The sequence below is a fragment of the Corythoichthys intestinalis genome, chromosome 14 (genome assembly GCF_030265065.1).
Source record: "Corythoichthys intestinalis isolate RoL2023-P3 chromosome 14, ASM3026506v1, whole genome shotgun sequence".
Lineage (NCBI taxonomy): Eukaryota > Metazoa > Chordata > Actinopteri > Syngnathiformes > Syngnathidae > Corythoichthys > Corythoichthys intestinalis.
In genome coordinates, this window is record NC_080408.1 from 42,430,321 (window position 1) to 42,450,365 (window position 20,045).

Genomic DNA, 20,045 nt, shown 5'->3' on the forward strand with positions numbered 1-20,045 from the left:
TTTTGTGAGGGATAGCTAAGAGCAAAATTGCATGAATAATTGAAATTCTTTGAAAATGCATGGTGGCGGCAAACAAGTTTTGAATGAGGTGAAGTCTTACTAAACGTTTTCCCGTAAAACTGAAAACAGAAATTTTTAAAAATTATAGTTTTTAAAAATATTTTTTTTAAATGATAAAGTGCCGCAAAAAGTGTTATTTGCACGAAAAAGAAAAAAACATAAAGGAGAGCAAAAAAGTATATTAAACCACACAAAAAACATACTTTTTGAAAGCACTAATAAAATGCCACTAAATATTGTAAAAGAAAAACATTAAAGGAAATTTAGGGGAAAAAGGTATTCAATATTTAGAAAAGAAAGAAAGAAAGAAAGAAAGAAAGAAAGAAAGAAAGAAAGAAAGAAAGAAAGAAAGAAAGAAAGAAAGAAAGAAAGAAAGAAAGAAAGTTCTATTTAAAAAGAAAACAATATGTACGTATATATTTTAAAAAACATATTTGACAGAGCACTAATAAAGTGCTACTAAATATGTGTTGGTTAGCCAGAAAAAGGAAAATATTAACGTAATTTCAGAGGGAAAAAAGTACCGTGCACATACTGTCATGTGAAAAAATTTAGACACCCCATTAAAGAATCAGTTCGTTACTAAGAAATGTTCACATATCAGTGTCTAATCTTGTTTTTCTTTATCTCTCGGAAAGAAAGTGATTTAATTGCGGGTAAAAAACAAAAAATAAAAATGTTTTACTCATTAAACCAAATATATCAACAAAAATGCATATTCTAACTGAGGAAAAAGTTAGGACACCCTACCACTTAATAGCTATTGTTACCCCCTTTGGCTGAAATTACTTCAGTGAGACGCTTTTTGTAGCCATCTACCAGTCTTGACATTGGTCTAAAGAAAGTTTGCCCCACTCTTAAATGCAAAATACTTTCAACGGTGACTGACTGTTGACGTGAGAGAAAACAGCATGGTGAGATCAAAGTAGCTATCTGAGACCTTCGGAAAGAAGATTGTAGGCGCTTATGAGTCTGGTAAGGAATTTCAAAAGATCTTAAAACAATATAAAATCCGTCATTCCACTTTCCGGAAAATAGTCTACAAGTGGAGGACATTTGAAACAACTGCCAACATGCCCAGGTCTGGTCATCAAAGCAAGTTAACACCGAGAGCAGACCGCAAGATGCTAAAAGAAGTCTCCAAAAACCCTAAAATGTCATCATGGAACCTACAGCAGGCTCTTGCTACTGTTGATGTGAAAGTGCATGCCTCTACAATCAGAAAAAGAGAACACACATTTCACGTTCATGGGAGGTGTCCAAGAAGGAAACCTTTGCTTTCCATGAAGAACATAAAGGCAAGACTGAAGTTTGCCAGAGTGAATGTAAACAAAGACCAGGACTTCTGGAATAATGTTCTACGGACAGAAGAATCTACCGTATATTGAATTATTTGGACACCAGAACAGACGAAATTTTGGGCGTAAACCCAATACAGCATTCCAGGAAAAGAACCTAATACTAACTGCGAAGCATGGAGGTGGAAGTGTCATGGTTTGGAGATGCTTTGATGCAGCAGGACCTGGCCAGCTCACCATCATAGAATCCACCAGGAATTTTACCGTGTATCAGAGGGTGCTTAGGGAACATGTGAGATCGTCTATGAAAAAAATTAAAGCTGAGGTGAAACAGGACCCTGCAACATGACAATGACACAAAACATACCAGTAAATCCACCTAGGACTGGCTGAAAATAGTGGCGCCACCAGGGGGTGGCCACGGCCCCCCCCCCCATAAATTTGTTGGCCACCCCATTGGCCACCCCGCTTGCCAGTATATCGTTAAATTGTTGTAGCATCGGTTATGCATTACATTCCAAATGAATTCATTTATTTTGTTTTGTTAAATGTACACCTTATGCCTAATATATACATAACACAATAAAACAGAATTGTTGTGGAACTCAAAATGTTGACTGGACAGTTATGAACTATGTACATTAAATCATTAGTAACATCAAATATTACACAATACACCAAAGTATATCAGTAGCCGTGTCCTGAAGTCTTTGTGATAGTTGTCCCCTGACCTTTTTACTGCAATAATATAATGAAAACCTGAAATTATGGCTTTTAGTTTCGGTGTGCCACACCAAGATTTTAAGTGGCCCCATCTGGCCACCCCTATGAAAAATTTCTGTAGGCGCCCCTGGCTGAAAAGAAAGAAAGTCCTCGGATGGCCCAGTCAAAGCCCAGAGCTTAATCCCATTGAGATGCTGTGGAGTGATTTGAAACGGGCTGTACATGCAAGAAACCCCTCAAACATCTCACAGCTTAAAGTATTCTGCGTTGAGGAGTGGGGCAAACTTTCTTCAGACCGATGTCAAAGACTGGTAGATGGCTACAAAAAGCGTCTCACTGAAGTTATTTCAGCCAAATGGGGTAACACTAGCTAACAGATGGTAGGATGTCCTAACTTTTTCCTCATTAGAATATGCATTTTTGTTGATATATTTGGTTTAATGAGTAAAACAATGTAAATTTTTGTTGTTCACCTACAATTAAATCACTTTCTTTTCCAGCGATAAAAAAACAAGATCAAACATTGATTTGTGAACATTTCTTAATAAAGAACTGAATATTTAACGGGGTGTCCTAATTTTTTTCACATGACTGTATACAGTACAGGCCAAAATTTTGGATACACCTTCCATACATGCGTTTTCTTCATATTCATGGCTATTTACATTGCAAATCCTCACTGAAGGTAAAACTATGAATGAACACACGTGGAATTATGTAATTAGCAAAAAAAAAAAGGTGAAATAACTAAAAACTTGTATAATATGCTCGTGTCTATAAAGTAGCCACCCTTCGCTCTGATTACTTTTTTGCACACTCTTGCCATTATCTTGATGACCTTCAAGATGGAGTCACCTAAAATGGTTTTTGACTTCACCGGTATGCCTTTTCAGGTTGATTAGTGCAATTTATTGCTTTATCAGTGGGGTTGGGACCTTCATTTGTGTCGCATTAAATCAGATGTGTCCAAACTCTGTGTATGTAAAATTAAAACAAAACAAAACACAACAACAACTTAATAATATTTTTGAAAAAGCACACAAAAAATGACGTTAAGAATTTCCATTTACTTTTTTTTTTTAATGATTAAATCTGCTTGTCCTTAACCACATCTAAGCCGGGGTCCATTGCGCAGTATTTCATTTTTATGCTGGTGTTCAAATAAAGAAATTAAGATCATTTCATAGCACGACAAAAAAAAAAAAAAAAAAAAAACTGAATGAGAGTGGGCTGAGTACATTTTTCTGATGACACCTCATAGCACTAACAACAACATCATGCAGTGTAACAAAAGGTGAAAGGAACAGGAGGATGCAATACAAAGAAAATGTGGTTCCATGCACACTCAAAAAAAGAATAATAATAACAATGTTTAAGGGAATTAAATTTTATTCAGTTAAGGTTTGGGGAAGGAAGCTGTTTAACAGGAAAGACATGAGAGGGCTTCAACCAAATCAGTGGTTTTATCTGATTTGAATCATGTTGCTCTCACCGAGTTGACAACCAGTTGACCTCCCAGTGCTTCAAGCTTTCTTCCCTTTAAAAACAGACAGCCGTGAGGTGCTGAGGAGGGCTGTCATGTGCGATAGTTTTTCTGTAGTTCATCAAATAAGTTTGAACTCTTTGGCTGCCATACACTGCGTCGGCGATAGACGTCCAGTCCATTTCGATTGGGAAGGTTGACAACAAATGACTGCTGTCAATGGTAGCCAATGAGGTAATATAACAAGAAACATATCGTAAAAGTTATCTTATGGTAGGTTGATTTCCAACTAAATTAGTAAATTGGGTTGGAAAGCTCAGAGTACCTTATGATACGATATGCGATACAATGCTCACGATACCGATTATCTCACAATATGGCATTGTAACAATTATGGGTCAGGAAATAATCCTATATTATTTTAATACAGTGGAATGGAAAAGTATTTGAACCTTTTTGAATTTCTCACATTTCTGCATAAAATCACCATCTTACTTATTTTTCATTGTTTGCATGCTATCCTCATTAAAATATGAAAACCTATAAATATTTGGGTGGATTTAGTTAAAGCAGACACTGTTTTTACATCTGTGTGATTTTGACAAAGATCAGATCACATTTGATGGTGATTTTATGCAAAAAATGTGAGAAATTCCAAAAGGTTCAGATACTTATTCATACCACTGTATATACTAGTAAGTAATTAAATGGTAAATGGTGTTATACTTGTATAGCGCTTTTCCACCTTTCAACAGAAAAACAAGCTCTTTTCATTCTTCTTCTGTGAATTGGAATGACTTCATCAATACTAGAAGCCAAATTCATTTGAACTGGTTGGGCGGCAGCGAATGAAAAAAAAAAAGTTCATTCGCTCCCATCCCTGCTTCTTCAAAGAGATTGGACGTCTATGGCGGTCAATGGCAACCAATGAGTTTAATTTGGGGGCATTTGAGGTCATTTGCTGTTGATTTTCAGTCACTTCCTTGTTGATTCTGAGGCATTTTTGGGTCACTTCCTGATGATTTTGGGTTACAGACCCGGGAATCTCCCCAAGTAAATAGGCAGTGACTCAAATTCAACAGGGAGTGACCTGTAACTGCCCTAAAATGAACAGAAAGTAACCTATAAATGCCCTGAAAATGGAAAGACTGGCTGCAAATGCTCGGGTTTCAAATGAATGAATGAACGTTCATTCACCCCTCTCAGCCTATATTGATTGGACGTCTAGCGCTGTGAATGAGTTTATTATTGAGTTAAAGGAGACACAATTCTAGTGACAGATGTTGGTAGCAACTCGTTGGTTCCCTTTTTTTTTTTTTAAACAGTGACACCTTTTTTAAAACGGCCTATCAATTCCTGGCAGGAGTAAATGGATACCCTTTTGGGGTAAAAAAACAACACGATATATCACCATTTCGATGCTTTGTCACATCCGTATCAGCAAGCTTGTAACTCAATTGACTTCTAGCCAGTGTTGTCACAAGGCGTTATTGTAATCTGATTACTTTCTTTCAGTAACGCGCAATCTAACACGTTCCTTTTTCCAAATCAGCAATCGGATTATAGTTAGTTTTCTTAGTGCCTGTGTGTTACTATTTTGTTATTGCCTCATAATGTATGTAGAATGAAGAACATTGCAGTCATGTACGACGAGCATTTGGAATAGAAAATGTTAGAAAGGTTCCCACTACACGATTGTTTTAAAGATACACGATAATATCGGTCGCCGATAATTATCGGCCGATAATGGCAATTATGACGTTACACAGATAATCCAGATAATAAAAAAATTAAACCGATAATGCAATCTGATAATTAGATACTTGATTTCGCCTCCAAATGTGCACAACCGAAGAATTCAGCACGCCGCCTCCTCAACCCCACCCCTCTCTGAAGCCCCTGAGAGAGGAGGGGTTGAGGAGGCGGAGTTACACGACAAGAAATAGTTGAATATTATGGCGGCTGTTACTGAAAAAAACGACGCTCTCGCCATCTGCGAAACATGTACCGCACAAGTTCCACGAGGCCGAAAGAAAGCGTTCTCATTCAAAACCACTAACCCAGCATTCATTTAAAACTCACAAACATTTTTGGAACGAATACGAGGCTGCTGCTAGCGGGAATGCTAAAGTTATTGTAAACACAAGCTAAACTACGGGGCTTGTGACAATACAGAGTCGGGTTGTTTGGGAAAGCAGCCCAAGGTGGGTGGTAAACTCGCATCTAAGGCTAAACACTGGCACGGCTGGAGACCGATAGTCTGCAAGTAGCTGTCTTCCAACGGAGCCCTCCGCTCTGGCCGGTCCGGCAGGCCGCCGCCGCCTCACCATTGGCGGGGCGGGCAGAGCCCGGTTCCCCGGTTTCGGGACCTCCGGCGAAATCCCCGGTTTCTTGAGCGTTCCCCCACGGCGTGCGAGCAGAGCCAGGCCCCGATTACGCTGCGACGAACAGGCCGATGCGGGCGGATTATCCGGTACGAACGTAGCCGCCGCCGCTGAGTCGAGACACGATTTTTTTTTTTTACCGAAATGACCCGAGAGCCAAAGCCCTACGACCACCATTCTTCATGAAAAACATGCCAATCACATTTTCACCACGAATATTTGGAAGTGATGTCCAGTAAGCAAGCTTATCATGACGACGGCACAGCGGTTAGATGGTAATTTAAACATGGAGAAAACGAAGTCAGCCAGTCAATAATGCATTCAGTATGTAAAATGACGAGAGGTCAGATGACTTTGTAACGCTGCCTTTATTTTTCGGCTTAACAAAACTCAGGCACAAAACAACACGCACGGAGATGCGAGCTCCAACTCCATCCAAATAGTACTGCCGTGTATCAGTTTAGCTGCTGTAAAGCAAATTTCGTGAGTGCCGCAAATGTAAACAAAGCGCTGCAGAATGGGTACATGACATCTCGCTCTTTGAGTTAATCATTTTCACAGTGCGCAATAAAGCATATAACATTAGCAATCACTTTTCAAATTAATCTCATTTATTTGTCTGCTCAATTACAGTCACAGTAGATAATCAAAACTTATTGGCACTTATTAACACTTATCAGTTTAAATATGCACATTCCTGTTGTAATGAAATAACAATAACATTCTGTAGCCACAAATATTATTCAAAATCTTTTCTTCTTCAAAGTTTTTTTTAGGATTAAGTATAATAATGTATTGCTTAAAATACGGCTGTTAAGATTATTTTCAGATAGCTATTTTTCTTCCAAAAAATCTGAGAGAAATACACTTGAAGCGCTGGCAGATAATTTCACTTATTTCCAATAGATTTACACTTAAAACTGACTAGTTTTAAGGAGGTGTGTTTTAAATGTTATTTATGTTAGAAATGGCTTACTTTTAAAGGCATTTCTGTGCAACTTGGGTATTTACTCTGTAAGTAATTGTTGCCAAAAGTTTACCATTACACAATGTCAGACAATCTGTCATTATTTAGATGTTGGTATTGAATACTTGTTCATATTTTATGTTGAAAAAAAGAGCAATAAATTTTATTTTTGCACAATAATACACGGTAATATTTTCTTTTGTGTATACTTTAAAATTTTACATAAATCTTTAAATAGAATTATCGGCTTGACATTATCGGTTATCGGTTGGAATGAGGAAGAAATTATCGGTTATCGTTATCGGTTGAAAAATGTATTATCGTGCATCACTAGTTTGTTTCCATAGTAACCACTCTTAGTCTTCTCGAGTCACAAACGATAAGTGTTTTGGACTGAGAAAGGCGTCTGGAGCGCGGCTGCACATTCGAGCCGAGTGCAGTCAACTGATGAGATGTGCAAGGGAATGTTGATCTGTGTGCGTCCATGATTGAATGTGAGTATTTTTCCTTCATTCTGGAGGGTCCAGCGATAGGTGGGAGCCGCTACATGCGTGGTCGTTTCATAGCATTGCCGTTGCAATAGCGGGTAGTCATCGCTCCTGCTCGTCCTCGCGAACTCAGTGAGCATTGTTTATATCACATTCATGTTGCACATTTATGTCGTGAAGTGACGTGTTCGTTTAGTTGTAAGTCTGATTGAGTGTTAAGTGCTTAGTTGCTGTCACGTTTTGTGGCCAAATTGAAAGCATCTATGTGCGGCGTACTTCCGGGTTGTGCGGGCGCATTCGTGCCCGCTCCCATGTTTCTTGCACCGTGCAATTCATTTGTGTGTTATTGATTATTGTGCAGTCAATTTGCATTGTTTTACATCAGCACTGATATGCTGTTAACCCCAACCCCTAAACCCTAACCCTAAAGTTCAGAATTTTTCATATTAGGCCTAATCTTTAGGTCAGCAGGTGTTTAGTCGCTGAAGTTGATTTCAAGAAATTCCATGCAGCTTGTCAGTTATTTGTTAGTTTCAGGGCTCCGGAGTGGCTAACCTAGCGCGAGTCAATGGGGGTTGAAATCAACTCCAGCAATTAACTAAACCCCCGCTAACTCAAAGATTAAGCCTTATGTGAACAATTCTGACCTTCCCCTTAAAATTCAATTATCCGAAAGTCAATTACATGCGATGACATTTTTGTATTGTCATTCTTATGACGGAAAACACAGACAAGACTAAAAAAGCAGTTTGCTCTGGCACCCCTCTTTAAAAGAAACTCCTGTATTTTAAGCCAAAAGAACTGTTGTGTTTGATAGAACAATATGTCTATATGCTGCCATAGCAGATTCATGGCACATTAAGCCCCCAAACTATTTTTAATTTGTCCGTTTTACCCTGGAAACCCCCGTCTACAGACGTCGCGCAACCGCTTTTGTTTCAACCTAGCCATAAAAAGAAAGTAATTATATTTATTATTTGAAATGTCTGTCATTTTTAGCTTAGAATCATTAATTGGTGTCTACTATTTAGTTTTTAAAAAAAGACTTTAAAAAAATTATTCAATCACATATTATAAACTTTTAAACAAATTACGTCACAATGAAAAAAATGGTGTCTGTAAAAAAAAGTCACGGATATCTACCTCATAACAATCGCTTAATTGTATTTTTTTGTTACTGTCGCATTTTCTACGATATGTTAGATGATAAATAATCGATCCAAACAAAGAAAAATTGAAAAAAAAGTTTAAAAGGGTAAATATATGAAAAAGAAAATCTCGACCACTCCTCAATGTCTGCATCGCGACCCTTGTTATAATACAATGTTTCACCCATAAAATCCCCCAAAAATCCAGCTGTGGCCATTCACAGCTGTGTCTTGATACATGCAACATGAAGTTTTCGGATCAAAACAAGGTAAGTACGCGATAATATCTCGTTAAAGTCATGGCGTCTTTAATTCTGCTCTCGCATGCTCTCACCTCCAGATAGGGTTTCGTTGTTTAAAATAAAAAACAAAAAAAATTTTTTTAAAAAAATACCCTCCTGTTCAAAATTTTTCTTCCCCCAGAAAATTGAGATTTGAAGCTTTCCAATGATGTATCACACATGCATATCGGGCAATTTTGAAAGTTGGCCAAATTGGGGGTCTCAGAGCGGAACTTCAAGTCACCTTAGTTTTTTCCGCCATATGTTGAGTCAGCAAAGGGAGAAAAATTGGTAGAAATGTAACCGATAAATTACTTTTAAAGTAACTTTGTTCGTTTGATAATAATCAGTAAAGTAACTAGATTACTTTTTTGAGGCGTAATCAGTAATTAAATTAGTTTTTCAAGTAATCTGTGACACTGCTCCTAGTCTACATTAAATAGGCTATAAAGTTTAAATCAAAGAAAATGTCATCAATCTGTTCCCCATTTTTTTGGTTGCTATTGTGGAGTACAAAAACTCACATTATGCAATTTTTCTCATGTTTAACATTTTTTGCGCGTTTTACATGTGGACTAGGGCTGCCACGCTCAATCGGCAACTAACTGATTATAAATTTGCAGATTTTGATAGGCAATTGTTTAGAGAAAATTCTTCATTCTCATTTTTTTATTTTAAGATTTTTATTTATTTTTGCACATTTTATTTTTCTTGTTGATTTGTTTCAATTTTATTGTATTTATTTACATTAAAGAAGTGAGGAGGGGTGTAAATTTGTATTAGTTTTTTTACTCTGAATGGTACTCTCAATGGACAATGATAGATGTCCAGTCATGTGGCTCTTTTCATCCCGTTACTGTGAATTTAAATAAGTTTTATCACGAGTAGAAGTGCTGCCACCCTCCCATTTCAATGGATTGGGCATCTATCGCTGTCAATGGCAGGCTATGAGGTAATTTTCCTTTTTTTTTTTTTTTTTTTTTTTTTAAATCCCACGATTACTTTTTTTATCAAAAAATTACAAATATTATCCAATATCTGTTAATTGTATTTATTTTCAAGAAAACAATAAACAAAAATAAAAGTCATGCGTTTGGACCGACCAATATAGTGTAGATTGATGATAAAAAGAAAATGACCAAATTTGGACATCTTAAGATTTGCATGATTTCTTTTCAATCACATCGACAAACGCCATATTCAATACGATGTTATGATGACAACATTCAACATTTATTCAACATTCAGAACTTACAGGTCACTTGCAGTGGAGGCATTTTTCGTAGGACCTTTAGGTGACAGGTCAAAGTCCGAGTCGGAGCGGTAGAGGAAAGATTCCCTCCGCTGGCTGTGTGGAAAGTTGGCCTGCAGGACCAGACCACCAGAACTCGGGCTGGTTTGAGCATCAAGAGGACTACGCCCCACCGACAATCCATTCTCCACATCAAAGCTGAGGACAAAAAGAAATGAGATAAAGACTGAATGACTTCCATGACATACCATCAGGTTCAAAAGACCATTTGCTCACATATTATTTTCTTCTTTCAATTTGTTTTGCCAATAGTTGGCCCAAACCATGAAAAAACAGTGTGGTGATCTCAATTACCACATTTTTAGAAAGCGGAGAGATTTCCAGGGGCAATAAGCCACAAAAAGGAATAGAAAACACAATAGTCCCGAATTAAAACATCACCAGTTTTCATCACGTTCAAGTAACAGACTTTTATCTGTAAAACAGGAAAATGCAGAAGGAAGCAAAACTATTATAAGCGCCGCAATAAAAGCCCTAAATTGCACATTTGAGAGGGGTGTGACATTGGGACATGTGGGAAAGTGTTGTTGACGCCTTCGCATGCGCTAAAATCAGCAGCCTGTTGAATGTGGCGTAACAATATGACAAACAAACAAAACAAACAACAAAATGAGCATAAAAATTCAGTGGTTCTGTCCATTAGAAATGGAACTAAATGAAAAAGAATTAGCTGCACGCTTTGACGAAAAAAAAAATCTCACTAAAATTCACAAAATCATGATTGTATTAATTTTTTGTCAAAAAACGTTGGGTTCCAGTAATATATAACAAAAACATCCCTATTTATTTCCAACTAGCAGTATGGCTCAGCGTTGCACGGTTTTGTGTTAACGTGAATGCAATACATCCGAATCGTAGATGAAACATAGTTTGCGTTGAGATTTAGCTGTAATCTAGTAATAGTAAAAGGACACCATAAAGAGGTTAACGCGCAATCGATTTTTCATCACTGTGTACAGTATGAATATCCAGCCGAAAGGAATCCTTTAGTAATATTCTGAAAATTTTACATAACAAAAAAAAAATCCAGCATGTTGTTGTGGAGTACTCAATGTCACAACATATCATCACAGCACATTTAATTTTGTACATGAAACTGTAAAGTTTGAAAGCCAACTGCTACATTGCAATAGCAACAGACGTGTCTTTTGCCCAAAAGACGGTGCTGTCGCCTCCACAATCACGGATTTTCAATGCTAATCTTGTAGTTTCGAATTCATTTTCCGTACTAAATGGATGCGTACAGAGATCAAACCCATCTAAGACAACTCGCAGATGCTTATTGTACAAATGTGTACATTTTTAAGGAAATCGGTCGGGCGAGGTACATAAGAAACGAACACACATGCACGCACGCATGCGCACGCAGACACACACAAACAGACACAGTTCCATTTATTTACAGTATAAGTTTAGATAGACCCATTCATTTTCTGTAAGACATTTGTATTGGAATGAAATTGGTGATTCACACCTCTAGTAAACAGAAGAAAATATATGTGCAACACTCTCCCGCCCGATTCTTTCTCATTACTCAGATTTTGGCTCACAACACAAAGCAAAATTAAAAAATTTTTTTTTTAAATCTGCTGCTTGCAACATCCAAAACTCACCCATAACTAGTGTGACACTGATATAATTTTTTGGCTCCTGATATCAATAATCAGCTGATACTGTACAGATATCTTTTTATTTTTAACATTCAAATTCTATGTATTTTTTTCTTTTAATACTACTGTATATTTCTGCATACTCACTTGAATGTCGAATTATTGGCTGCCTATACATCTAATCCATCTGAAGTAGGAGGCTGGCAGCAAATATACAAACATTCTTTCGCTGCCAGCCTCCCACTCTACTACCAGTGTTGTTAATCTTACTTTAATAAAAGTAATTTGTTAGTTACAAATTACTTCCCCCAAAAAGTAATAAGTAAGCGTTAGTAACTCAATTAACTCATTGTAAGAGTACTGTAATTTTCGGACTATAAATCGCTACTTTTTTGCTTCATTTTGAATCCTGCAGCTTATAGTCCAGTGCAGCTTATTTGTTCATTTATTTGGGTTAATAGGTAACACTTTATTTGACAGCGGTGTCATAAAACCATCATAATTATGACGTGACACTATCATGGGCATTACTGAATGGTTATGACATACAGTATGTCTTTAAATGTCATCCGGCAAGTTATGTCACTAAATCCATTTATGTACAGCTCGGCTCTTTTACATCTATTCAAAAGTGAGATAATTTGCCGGATAACACTAAACGATATCAGTTATAAGCATTCATTAACGCTCATGACAGTGTCATATCATTATTTTGACTGTCTATTGACAGTCTTATGGCGCCACTGTCAAATAATGTGTTACACAATACCATCACTAGCAATTAATGAAACAACTGGATAGGTAACTGAAGAAATAATTAGCACAGAACATGAATTTTGATCTTCTGTAGCGCTGCAATGCATGCTAGGAGGAGGCATGTTGGACAACAACATCGTTGACAGCAGGTGGCAGCAGTGGTTGACTGTCGCCCCTAAGGGAGCAGTAATGGCCGAATGAAGCTTCTTCAAGCAATGAAGCTTTGCAGCCAATTGGTTCAAAGCTTCATGGTGGTTCATTTGATCTGATGACAGTTGTATGATGCCGCTGTCAAATAAATTGTTACCGTTGAATATCTTATGGTGTAAATATCCCATAATACAGTGAGGACAGCTGCGGCTTATGGTCCAGTGCATCTTATCTATGAACAAATGTCGTTTTCGTGTCAAATTTGGTGGGTGGCAGCTTATAGTCAGGTGCACCTTGTAGTATACAGTATATACTATAGTAACTTACTTTACTTTTCATGTTCTACAGGTTATTACATGATACATTTTAAACATACATTTAAAAAAAAAAAACACACAAGTTTCATAGCTTCATCATTTAAGAAAGGTTTAGTGCGAGTGACTATTTTTGGTAATAAATATAACATATATTGTATATATACTGTATTATTACATTGTAGCATCTACAAGGACAACGCCAACTTGGTGATGATAATGCACACTTAGCAAGAAAACAGTACATTATTTTCAATGAATTTTACCCCCCTGGACGCCACGAACTGTATGGAAAAAAAAAAGTTAAAATGATACTCGCCACATTAAATGCTAGTGCTAATTGAATGCAAATGCTATGCTAACGCTCCGGGAGACCTAGCCAAATATAATCGCGTTTGCAACGGCGTCACCACCCCGTTCCCTCCTCCCCACTCCCCGCTCTGCACTTTCCAGGCAGACAACTAGCGCTTCAGTCAACCAAATTGTAGCGCACAAACACGCCCCTTCATTTCCTCAGTAACGTTAACGACATTGCAAAGATGGGAAAAGTAATTAATTAGATTACTCACTACTGAAATAAATGGTGCCATTAGAAACGCCGTTATACTCTAACGCCGTTTTTACAACACTGCCTACTAGGGCTGAAAGATTTTGGAAAAAAATGACATTGCGATTTTTGGGCGATATTAAAAATAGAGGAATTTTCCAATAGACTTGAATAGCTCTGTTTAGGAAGATTTTGGTTGACTCACTATGACCACATTGTATTGACCACAATCCGATCACTTGATTGGAAATTCAGCCGATCACTGATTGGAATCAGGTGAAAAGGATCGGGTTTTTAATTTTAAAAATATATGTTTTTCTGCTCCATGATCATACAGCCTCTCAAGTTCAATCCTGAAAAGCAGTGCAACCAAACTGTTTTTCTTGGTCTCCAGTGCATCTGGTGTGTGCTACTTAAAGTTAACGATGACTGACAGATTTGTAACTTTGATCTGGCCAGAGACGCCTCGGTAGCTCAACGATCAAAGATCGGCAGATTCTCAAAATCAGGTGACTTGGACTTGGAGCAAAAATTTGCGATCGGGACATCCCTAACATTCATATAATATTGTTTAATCCAGGCTAAGGGGGTTTATCTGTGAATGATGAAGATTGGTGTATATAAAAGTGATCCAAGCCATGTCTCTGCACAATTGCTGCTTTTATGAAGAAAAACAAAAGTACGCATGTCATGCGATGGGACGATTGCGAATGTGCACTTTGCGATGGCGATGTTCAAACGATATATTGTGCAGGCAAGTGTCTACCACTACTACTAGTGATAAACTAATTGGTGGGAGGTTGCATCTCAGCCAGAGGAAGAGCAAATTATATTTTTTACATTCGTTCGTTCATTCACCGCCACCCTCCCTTTTCAAATGGACTGGACGTTTACTAGTAATAAACTAAACAAAAATTAAATTTACAGCACAACAATGGCTGGCCGCTACACAAGTGGACGTCGATCATCAGCTTAATTGGGAAGGGCGACATTTGCTCCTTTTTCACGGCGGCGCGCGTAGCTGTCGGCCATCTTGGGTAGCGAAACTGTATCTTGAAGTATACAGTATATATTGCACAGGATCGGCACATTATTTCTTCGTTCTCCCCGATACCAATGTCGTAATTTTAGTGCCATATCGATACCGATGTATACATGCAACACTACTCGTAAGTCATCTTAGTGCTAGTGCACTGAATGAGTTCAGGGGCTCACAGGTACTGATTAACCATTCATACACTTTTTGGGGGACATTTGGTCGAAAACCTGCAAACCAAACTCGTCTTTACTTTTGTCTTGTTCTTCTCTGCACACCCTTCTTTCCTCCCTGTCCTCCCTCTGACTCCTCCATTTAGTGCAGTCAGTGTGTTTGCAGCTGTCACATGAATGGAGGGGCGAGAGCTGCTGTTATGTAATAGTCAGTAACACACCAGCGTCTTGTCCACATGCAGCATCCTCATTGGGTAGCGAAAGTAGAGGAGGGAGGATGGGAAGAGGAGAATTTTTTGTTGTACACTGCAGTTGCTCAACTCGTGAATGGAAGAAATCCGTGTCGTGAGTTTAGGCATTTTGTTCAAGTCTTAAAACGATTAGGGCTGCACTTGAGTGCAAAAATGTTACCGCATGTCAGGGCTGGCATGAGTTATCGACAGTTAATCAGTTGCCAACGATTATGATAGTCGATAAATCGTTTAAAGACATCTTTGATCTAAAAGCTGTTGAACTCCTTTTTTTTAACCTCTTAATATTTTATATTCACTTACTTATAGTTTGCATTAACCCTTTAAGAAATAGTGGTCACTACAGTGGACAATTATTCACAAAAGACCTTTAACCCTTTAAAAAGAGTGACAATTTTAATCATTAAAAAAATTCAAAATTAGTAGTTTTTTTTTTTTCAAGTAGTCATCATTATTGTATTTTTTATATACTGTATATATATTTATTTCTATAAATATAAATAAGTCAAAATGGCTTGGATGTCTAGTGCCATCAATGACAGCCAATTAGTGCAATGTATGACCTGTAAAAGTTAAAATAATAATAATAATAATAATTCATGCATGAACAAACATCCTATTAAGGACATGCTATTTATTCATTTTGGGATATTCCCGGGTCACTTCCTGTTCAGTAACCTAAAAGCAACAGGAAATGATCCGTAAATGCCCCCAAATCAACTGGAAGCAGGTTCCCCCGTTGAAGCCAGTACATGTGAAGGCCAGTCTGAAGTCTGCCGGGGACCATCTAAATAATGCTGAGGGGTCTTGGGGAGAAAGTCATATGGTCAGATGAGACCAAAGTAGAACTTTTTGGTGCAAACTTTACTCGTCGTGTGTGTAGGAAAAACAAGGATGAGTACAATCCCAAGAACACCATCCCCACTGTGAAGTAGGGGGTGGAAACCTCATGCTTTAGGGCCGCTTTCGGCAAATGGGACAGGACGACTGTACTGTATAAAGCAGAGGATGAATGATGAAATGTATCGTCAGATTTTGATCCATAACCTCCTTTCCTCAGTCAGAGACTTGAAGATGAGTCGTGGCCGGCTCTTCCAACATGACAATGATCCGAAGCACACAGCCAAGATGACCTAGGAGTGGCTGCGTAATAAGCATATCAAGGTTCTGAAGTGACCTAGCCCTTCTCCAGACCTCAGTCCAATAGAAAATCTTCAGATGGAGCTGAAACTTCATGTTTCTCAACGGCAGCCCCGAAACCTGACAGATCTAGAGAAGCTTTGTATGGAGGAATGGGCCAAAACCATGTTTCCATATGTGAAAACCTGGTAAAGAACTACAGAAAGTGTCTGACCTCTGTAATTGCAAAAAAAGGCTCCTGCACTAAATATTAGCACTGATTTTCTCAGGGGTACAAATACTTTTGAACCCCAGTAAATTACAAATAAATTATTGAAAAATTATACAATGTGAGTTCCAGATTTTCATTTTTAGATTATGTCTCGACAAGTGGAAATGCATCTATGATTGGAATTTCAGACCTCTGCCTATTTTCTAAGTCGGTGAACTTGCAAAATCACCAGTGGTGCAAATACTTCTGCTCCTCACTGTAAGTCTGAAAGTGCATATGAAAGCAAAAAGCATGTTTTTTACATATTTTCCGCAGAATTTTATGCTTCTGAATGAAATGGACCGCTTGGATGTGTGTGGTTGCGATCGCTATATTTAGTTAGTTTTTGAATCCCGCGCCATGAAAATGAGTGACTTCCGGCTCCAGTCTCGAGTTCAGAAAGAGGGCGCTGTGACGTGTACGTTAGAAGGAATCCTCTCACTATCCAGCCGTACTGTTGTATGAGAAGGACTAAGGATTCAGCTGATTTTGCGGATTAATTCGTTTAATTTTTGCATCACGCCAGCCAAACGGCTGCAGAAAAATTTTGCTGCACCAGGGAGAGGCGTGAGCCTTTTGGGGTTTTTAAAAGGTTCCCATTCACTGGTGGATATTGGCCAAAACAAGCCCTACTACTGTGGGACCATTGGACTTACAAGGAAATGAGTAAACATCGTGGTTTGTATTATGTCAAATACTGGGATCATTTTAATACGTAGGTAGGTGCTCCTTCTCCACTCGGCCGACGAGACCGGAGGCTTGTTGCATATCCCCCCACCGGGAGAGCATTATACTCGATTTATTGCCCTCTTCATGTGCCTGGTGTTCTGTCAAATTTACCACCCGATCAGAAATTGCAACTTTGCGTTAAAAATAGCTGCGAATCCAGCGATTACAAAATAAATACTACAAACTTTCTTTAAGGACTATTTACTTACATTTCATCATGGATGGGCAGGTAGAAAATCTCTCCTAAAACACATTCTGTCACGTTAGCTGCACAACACCTGCACACCGCTGTTTGTTTACGTCGTCGCTGTGTAGTAAAGCATTATTTTTCAATATATTCATGTTGACCATGTGGCAGCTACGCGTTCCTCTGACGTTGGCCGGTTTGTCCGGCGGTACTCTCCAGCTGCCTACCCGGTGAGTTCTCCTGTCCTTAGTAGCAGGGGAACGATCTGTAACTTGCTTGTCTTCGCCGATCGGCAACCCGCCCGGCGAAGACAATCGCCAACCTTGCGGCAGTGTGACATGATCCAGCCTTGTTTTGTGCGATTTTTCGCTTGGAAAAGCTAAAATAAGACTTTGAGACGTCACTTGGTTTGGGTTATCATGTTGGTTATCCATCACGCCTCCTGGTTTGTTTACATTCTCCGAAGCCGGGGGGCAGGGAAATGTCAAAAGCCTGACAAACTACGGCGGCATAAGATAGCGTTCGGGAGGCTCGACAGTAAAGGTGAAGTCGACAGTTTTGACCATTCTTTCAATTTTGCAATGTTGTACTGAATAAATGCATTTTTAGTATTTCATATTCCATTTAGCACAAGATTGGTATTTGTCATGACCATAACATTCATTTAGCAATTGGGAAAAATACTTCCATAAAAAGAATATCCTTTAAAAATATTGGAGTAAAGAGACTGAAACAATTACATTTTGCGGCTCTCTTCGTAGCATTTTCCTCGTCATGAATAATTCCTGCTCAATGGGCTGCATACTAAATCAGATGAAACCATTCTCCCGCTGACGTCATCCACCTGTTGGGGACGCTAGAGCCCTATAAGGGTAGGCGTGGCTAGACAGTGGATTAAAACACTAATTTCTTGTCATCTGCGCTTTGCCAAATTGTTGTATGTGCACTTTAAGACACACTTTGACAGTTTTCACATACCTTAATAGTAGAGATGTGCGTTAAAAAAAAACAAAAAACAATCGCACGTCCTGTGATGGGATTATTGCGCATGGGCACATCACGATGGCAATGTTCAATTGATATATCGGCCTTTCTGTAAGTACACTAAAATTAACCCAGGAGTGACCCAAAATTAACTCAATGCCCTCCATTGCGAAATTCTAACTGGAGAGGACTCGCTTTCTGTGCCATTGAAGGTGCTACACGTCCAATCCATTTTGACCCAGTCAAAATGGATTGGACATCTATAGCACCGCCAATGCTATCCAATGTGTTTAAAAAAAGACAAATTTTGCAAGAATTTGAACAAAGAACTGCAATCTAGCGGGGGAACACTTTATATAGTTCCCTGCTCTGCTTCTGGTTTTCTACTGTGGAGTCCCTGTAATTGTTTGGACAAGGTGTTACCCATCAGACCTTGAGGCTGACAGAGTGTCTGTAGGTTGGCATGTTAGCAGGGTGGCTGTTACTAAAATAAAAAGAGTTGTAGAGCTGCCTGTATAGAAGGTCCTCGTCTTGCCTTTACTAGGCGTCGTATTGGATCAGGAGGAAGTCCCCCACACCGCCTGAAAACCTGCCTATTTTTAGACTCTCACTCTCACATGAACTCGCTGTTTCTGCACGCAGACCTAATGATGTTCACATATTTTTAGGTCTCCCTTTCATGACGTTACGTTTCACACCTTCAACATTGTTGAGTGCGCTTCATGTAATGTTTTTTTGGTCATGTTTACACTGTTAACGAGAAAATGTGATTTTGGCAAGAACTGTTTGGGAATGCTTTCAGGCTGGTTTGCGAGAATGTTGGGGCAACTTCCTGTTGATTTGGGGAGAGTAACAAGTAACATCTTTTTGAATTGCAGTCATTTTCTGTTGGTTTGGGGTCACTTACTAGTCACTTCCATTCCTTTTGACATATTTTTGGGGAGAAAAAAAAAGCCAAACAGGAACTAAAAGATACGCTTTCAAAGCCATTCTTCCCAGTAATATGAATTGGACGTCTATAGTTGTCAATGGCAGGCAGTTGGTTAAGTACTAAGAAATCAAAAGAGGAACAAAACAAAACTTTAAAGCACTATTGGGGGAAATCACCAGAGTATATTTCTGTTTTTATTCATCATTTTTATATATTATTTACAGTAAATTTTATTAATTATTAATGATTTTATTTAATCATAAAAATATTGGGTCACATCGGCCACGCTTGTATATCATGTGGACGCCAGGTCTTTATGGGGTTCTGTTTTTTTTTTTTTTAATAAGCTCAAATAGTCACTTGCGTCATAACATCAACTCACGTCTGCCATTGACAACAATAGACGTCCAATTATTTTAACTTGGGATGAGTAGGTGTGAATGCTCATCTTTCAGCTGCCAGTGACTTAACTGAGTGTTTATTAGGGTCTTCGATCGATTTCATATGATATACATATATAAAATTCAAAGCAACTTTGTTGCTGAAACATTTACCACTTTTGAATGAAAACCAAACAAACTAACAAAGAAAGAGTGGATCAATGTTATGCATTTCCATCAATTTGAATGGATTGTTGCTTTATAAAGTAAAAAATAGAATGATATGCATCCCATTTTTCCTTACATTTTTGTAGAGTGCAATTCTATTCTTTTATTTTGTGATTGGTACAAACCACTTACATTTCCATTCGTGTCACAAGGCAACTTTCATTTCATATGTGAGTAAATTGAGTTACAAGCTTGGTCACAGTACCACTGTAATTTGATTTATGGGCTTAATCTC

The 20,045-nt window shown here is 38.3% G+C and overlaps 1 protein-coding gene across 6 annotated transcripts in view; it reads right to left on the reverse strand.

Annotated features, from left to right (window-relative positions):
- The window catches only part of pde4ca (phosphodiesterase 4C, cAMP-specific a), a 146,455-nt gene that overhangs the window by 16,388 nt on the left and 110,022 nt on the right, over positions 1-20,045 (reverse strand). For 4 of the 6 annotated variants that reach the window (XM_057856428.1, XM_057856429.1, XM_057856433.1 and 1 more), the window contains 2 exons: positions 10,088-10,282; positions 3,574-3,618 (listed from right to left, as the gene is read on the reverse strand). In XM_057856428.1, coding sequence (XP_057712411.1) covers positions 3,574-3,618; positions 10,088-10,282 — 240 coding nt within the window. The remainder of the gene's footprint in view (positions 1-3,573; positions 3,619-10,087; positions 10,283-20,045) is intronic. The other 2 variants (XM_057856430.1, XM_057856431.1) reach the window with 1 other exon arrangement.